At 40.2% G+C, this 6420-nt stretch overlaps 1 protein-coding gene across 1 annotated transcript; it reads left to right on the top strand.

The window, feature by feature from the left end:
• On the top strand, positions 1-942 carry LOC123951872 (olfactory receptor 2A1/2A42-like). The gene has a single exon (XM_046020964.1). The coding sequence runs from the start codon at positions 1-3 to the stop codon at positions 940-942; it is 942 nt and encodes a 313-aa protein (XP_045876920.1).
• Positions 943-6420: the final 5478 nt, after the last annotated feature.

Genomic DNA, 6420 nt, shown 5'->3' with positions numbered 1-6420 from the left:
ATGGAGAAAAATCAAACAATGGTTACAGAATTCGTCCTACTGGGATTTCATCTTGGTCCGAAGATTCACATATTCCTTTTTGGGCTCTTCTCCCTGTTTTATGCCTTCACCCTGCTGGGGAATGGGCTCATCCTGGGGCTCATCTCGCTGGACTCCAGACTGCACACCCCCATGTACTTCTTCCTCTCCCACCTGGCCATCGTCGACATAGCCTATGCCTGCAACACCGTGCCCCAGATGCTGGTGAACCTCCTGAAGCCAGACAAGCCCATCTCCTTTGCTGGCTGCTTGACACAGACCTTTCTCTTTTTGACTTTTGCTCTGACAGAATGTCTTCTCCTGGTGGTGATGTCTTATGATCGGTATGTGGCCATCTGCCACCCCCTCCGGTATTCTGCCATCATGAGCTGGAGGGGCTGCTTCACCCTAGTGATGACTTCCTGGGCATGTGGCTCCCTGCTGGCCCTGGTCCATGTGGTTCTCATCCTGAGGCTGCCCTTCTGTGGGCCTCATGAAATCAACCACTTCTTCTGTGAAATCCTGTCGGTCCTCAAGTTGGCCTGTGCTGACACAAGGCTCAACCAAGTGGTCATATTTGTTGCCTGTATGTTTATCTTAGTCGGGCCCCTCTGCTTGGTGCTGGTGTCCTACTCACGCATCCTGTTGGCCATCGTGAGGATCCAGTCCGGGGAGGGCCGCAGGAAGGCCTTCTCCACCTGCTCCTCTCACCTGTGCGTGGTGGGGCTCTTCTTTGGCAGCGCCATTGTCATGTACATGGCCCCCAGATCCCGCCACCCTGAGGAGCAGCAGAAGATCCTTTTCCTGTTTTACAGCCTTTTCAACCCTACGCTGAACCCACTGATCTACAGCTTGAGAAATGCTGAGGTCAAAAATGCTCTGAGAAGAGCAATGTGCGAGGAAGGTCATTCCCAATTAGAGTGACATTGAAATCACCAGCCTAAGTGTTTGATTGCTGCCTAAATCCAGAAAACTTCACTTCTCTCATCTTAGATGTGCCCAAAGGACACAAGAGCAAGACTTCCCTCTTCCTTTGAGTGAAAAATTTTAGATACGTTGCATTCACTGATTATCTTGCAAGTGTGATTTTATCAGATACGATTTGTTTCTTTTGTTGCTCATTGAATTTAATATCTGTGATATTAAAAATTGTTTTAATTCATTTTCTGGGCCCCAGAAGTTGAACACACTATATCTATTCTCTAGCCTAAGTATTTAAATTCACTAACTGCATATATCATAAGGTCTAGAAGAAGAAAAAAAAGCTGCCGTGAAGAACAGTCATCTCCCAAACCCAGAGGCATACTTGTCTGTTCTCCTAAAATCGTACTTGCCCTGTTAAAGAATAACTCAGAGAGATATGTATTTAGCGTGTTGCATGATGGAGAGAAATTTGGGATGAAATTATTGATTCAGGGAGTAAATGAGCAGGCTGAGTGAAGGATCAAAATTAATGTAAAATATATAGGACAAAGGAGAGAAGAAGAAAAAAAATCTGTAGACAGCATGAGAACAGTATACATTGTTCACAGCTTCAGAGATATACTGATTATAAGTGGCTAGCAGAGGGGCCAAACTGGGCATTCTTTCCATGAACAGGCTGATAAGAGGTATCAAAGAATAATTTGGGCTGTTTGTGGATTCTTCAGAAACTTTTGAGTGTTGATCTATAAATTATACAGATATACAGACTATCTCGATATGTAGTTTTCTGGTTATAGTGTAGCTGAATGTTCCATTTTGGTACTGGATTTATTTTTACTGATTCATTCTACAGTACAGATCCAATGATGAGGAGTGACTCCTATATATTTCAGGTGGCTTTGTAGGCTGTTACGTATAAAATCCACCCTTTTTAAAATATTTTATTTATTTATTTGAGAGAGATAGGGACAGAGAGAGAGTGTGCAAGTAGGAGGAGGAGCAGGGGTCTGGATTCCAAGACTGAGGTCATGACCTGGGCTGAAATCAATAGTGGGACACTTAACCTACTGACCCACCCAAGCACCCCTAAAATTGACTTTCTAACCCATCTTGAGACTAGGATGCCCACTTGCATCCAGTCTTAATTACTAAACCCAGTTCTTAATTATTATGCGTGGGCAGCAGAGTTCACTGAGTATAAAAACAAAATGGATTTTTATAAGAGTAACATTTTGGGGGCGCCTGGGTGGCTCAGTGGGTTAAGCCGCTGCCTTCAGCTCAGGTCATGATCTCAGGGTCCTGGGATCGAGTCCCTCATCAGGCTCTCTGCTCAGCAGCGAGCCTGCTTCCCTCTCTCTCTCTCTGCCTGCCTCTCTGTCTGCTTGTGATCTCTCTCTGTCAAGTAAGTAAATAAAATCTTTAAAAAAAAAAAAAAGAGTAACATTTTGGTTAATTGCTCTCCCAGTGCTATACACTATGTATTGATTGCACTTTCCACGTACCATCTCATTTATCAACATAACAAAGCCACGAAGAAAGTCCCGTCATCACTCTGTCATATACATACATACCAGAAACTAGCAAATGTCAGGATTTTGCCTTGACAGTCTGGCTCAGACAACAGTCTGTTGTGGTGAAATTAAGCCTCAGTACTTAACCACAACAATGTGCATTGTCTATACCAACATCAGTGTCGTCAATAAAGAACAAAGCCAAATTATCCCAAAGATGGATGCGTTACATGACGAAGCATGTATTTCCAACCTCATGTGCCACAGTGAGCTGATCTATGCTCTGTAAGACCTAGAAGATAAGATCATTTATGAGAACCTGATTGGCAAGGACAATGACTCCTAAGGTCAGAGTCACAAAAATCTTTGGACTTCTAGAGGAACACAGAACATAAAGAAGATGAGAATAAAGGCCGTTCTTACTGAGAACATCTACTGAGATTGGTGAGTTAGTTGAGCTAAAACCCAGAACCAATACACCAAATAACAATACCATAATACGTCCCTCTCTCATATTCCCTCTCTCTTTCTCTCTCTTGGCCAGTCAGTGTACTTTACACATGTATTTACTTAATCCTCAGAACAGTCCTTTGAGGCAGAAAACAATGTCCCCACTTTACTTCAGGGAAACGGAAGTGCAGGGAGGTTGAGTAACTTGCCCAGTATCACAGATGCTGACCGTCCAGCCCAGGATAGAACTGAGGCAATCAGATTCTTGACCTCATAGTCATGACCACTGGTTAACATGGCCTCTTCGGAGCTATCTGTGGATATAAGGGTCAGAGAAATCAAGGCAGTGAAACAAAACCAGTGACTCAGACCAAGTGATGGGTGTTAGGCTTCAGACAGAAGCTTTCGTTTGCTGGAGGAAGCACCTTGCCTGTAAACTGAAATGTAAATAGTGGGTGTGGTAACAAGGAAGAACTTGGTTCTAAGGGTCAGAGATCACCGAGGGCCCCGACCATGACCTGCACAGGGAGCAGGAAAGTGGAAGAGGAGACAGATGATTCGGTTTCACATTGATGGAGTAGAATTAAGAATGCATGCTTGATAGTTATTTTATCTAAAGGAGCCCTTTCCCAAGACAAAGGAATTTAGATTTCATTTTTGGTGTTGAAAATTATTATGATCTTCCAGGAGGCATTTATAGAACATTGCTTGGGTAGGTATCAAGTTTCTCAGGTAAGATGGGAGCTCCCCAAGACTGGGAACTGGAATTTTGCCACTTTTTCATCCATACTAGCCTACTGCCTAGCCCCTAGGAGACACTCAGCCAGCACTGGTCTGGTACATTCATGAACCTTTATCAGTTAACTACACACTCTTCAATGTTAAACTATCTTAGGACTTCTACATTTTCCAAAATCCTCTTATTTGCAAAACAGAGTATGATAGGAAATAACTACAGCTAAAATTTATTTAGTAATGGCTATGTACCAGACACTATGTTAAATTCTCTAAATGCAATCCTCACATCAAAGCTTTGAAGTATTATATTTTCATTTACGGAAGGGAAATCAAGGTCTGGAGAATTAAGTAACATATTTAATGTCATAAAAATATCAAGTAGTGGAATCAGAATTTAGATCCAGTCAATTCAATCTAGATTAACTGTGAGTGATCTTTTTGTAAAGGACCTTCTGATGCTTAGGTCTTCAAAGGCTAGACCAGGCTCATGTCATAGTAGTCAGTAAATGCTGACTTATATGTGATCATTTAGTCTAGACTACTATCCAAAAAAATATATATATAGCATCATAAAATATGTAACTTAAATTCAGCAGCCATTACCCTTTCAAAGTGAGACAACTTCTTGTCCATTAGTCACTTTTAGTTTTGAATGCACTCAGTTCTTGCAAAAGTTTCTCCTTGTTGGATGAATATTAGTGATTAATTATGTCTAATTGGCCAGTGATTGCAGGGGAATTACAAACAGATTAGGAGTATTACCTCCTTAATATAAAAAAAGAGTTATGTACATTCATTTCTATAATGTGGAACAGAAGATATGAGCCTTTTAAAAAACAGCATGCCAAGTTGTGAAAGCCTCTGGTTATAATATGCCAGGGGGTGCTTGTGCTAGCCGAGCAGCCACGCAGAGGGTGTGAATCCTCCCATGTCTTGCAAGTTGGTGGAGAATTAGGGGTTGTAACTACTGAAAATGATAGGATGGGAAACAGTAGGTGAGAGCTATTCACAAGCCATTTAGAATTGGATTCCTCAGTGTCTTTGGCATGTGGAGTGGGCACTGAGAACCACTGACCTGTAGGACAATTGTTTATTCTTTGTTAAGGGTTGGTGTGCCTACAAATCAAGGAAGATCTTGCAGAAATGCAGGCTATGATTGGGATGGGCAGAGATTTGCATTTCCTTTTTTTTTTTTTTTTTGATTTTTTTTTTTATTTTTACAGTGTTCCAAGATTCATTGTTTATGCACCACACCCAGTGCTCCTTGCAATACCTGCCCTCCTTAATACCCACCCCCAGATTTGCATTTCTAACAATCTCCTCTATCTTGCTGATGCTGCCATAGACCACGCTTTGAATGGTAATGTGAAAGAGAAGCATTGTTAACTCTATGGTTCTTCCGAGGAAAAGGGAAGGAGAGTTAGAATGAGGTCGCAGGGATGTCAGAGTTGTGATGTCTTTTCCTAGACCACAAGGAAGGGTCTGCTTTCCTTTCTTCTTGATGAACTTTGACTAGACCACTGCTTCAGTCTCATTTGGTTTTTTGTTTTGTTCTGCTTGCTTTTCGTTTGCTTTTAATTTGTGTAACACCACTGGGCCAAGAGAAGAGGTGCATTTCTCAGCACAGCCTGGTTTCACCCTCAGAAGCCTGGCTCAGATGCAGGACATCTGGGTTCCTATCCCGATTCTGCCATTTCTACCAGGTCACTGTGTGACCTTAGAAAAATCATTTAATTACTCTGGGCATTGGTTTTCCCACCAGTAAAAAAAAAAAATGTTTGACTGGATGATCTATAAGTAACTCTAATTCTGTGCCTCTTTTTTACTTTCTGACATTCTTATTTTTTTTCCTTACACTAGGAGACACAGTTAAATGGATTATTTTGAGAATAACTAAATACAATTAATTCCTGAACCTTGCACCTAGTAGGAATTCAAAAGTAAACACCAAATAAATGAAGAGTTTGTATATATTAATGATCTTGGAACTATGGATGGCATAAGGTATAGAGAATAAGACATATTCCATATGAACTGTCATCCCTTAAAAAAAAAGGTTCTTTATCCTGGTTGGAAAGGATTAAGAATACTGTTCATTTGTAAAGGGTCTCAGATCTCTGTCTGGTGTTGTATAACTGGCATAATAATATTAGAATTTGCATTTATTGATTGCTTATTTCACATCAAGTACTGTTCTATGAGGACACATTCATTAATATCAATCTAATCTTTACAAGAATTCCCAGAGATAAGCTTTACCATTAGATTTCATTCATAATGAAAAAAATCCAGGCACAAATGTTAACACCTCAGGGGTCACAGAGCTAGTGAGTGGTAGAGTAAGACTCCCACCTAAGTTCCAAAGGCCAAAAACCATGTCTATAACTACTAAATGAGACTGTCCCCCACATACAGCCTGAACTATGGAGTCCTGCCTAGCTACAATAAACTACAGCCAAGAAAAGTAAGACTGAATGTTTCACTGGCCTGAAAATTCATGCTAAGAAAGGGGATAATAGTATACCTAATATACTTTAATACATATAAAACAGAAGGGTAATATACAAATCCATGAAAAAAATGAACAAAAACATGTAGAATATTTATTATTTATTATTGACTTATGTTTATTTTGTGAAATACTTAATGTAATTGCACAAAAAAAGTTCAAGGATTTTGAATTGAAATTTATTCTAAAAAATTCCATATAATCTAAAATTTATTAAGTTTGGACAAGTATATATGTAATATATTAAAAAGAGCAAGTATTATCTATAAT

The sequence above is a fragment of the Meles meles genome, chromosome 10 (genome assembly GCF_922984935.1).
Source record: "Meles meles chromosome 10, mMelMel3.1 paternal haplotype, whole genome shotgun sequence".
Classification (NCBI taxonomy): Eukaryota; Metazoa; Chordata; class Mammalia; order Carnivora; family Mustelidae; genus Meles; species Meles meles.
This window is presented reverse-complemented; position numbering and strand designations above follow the sequence as displayed.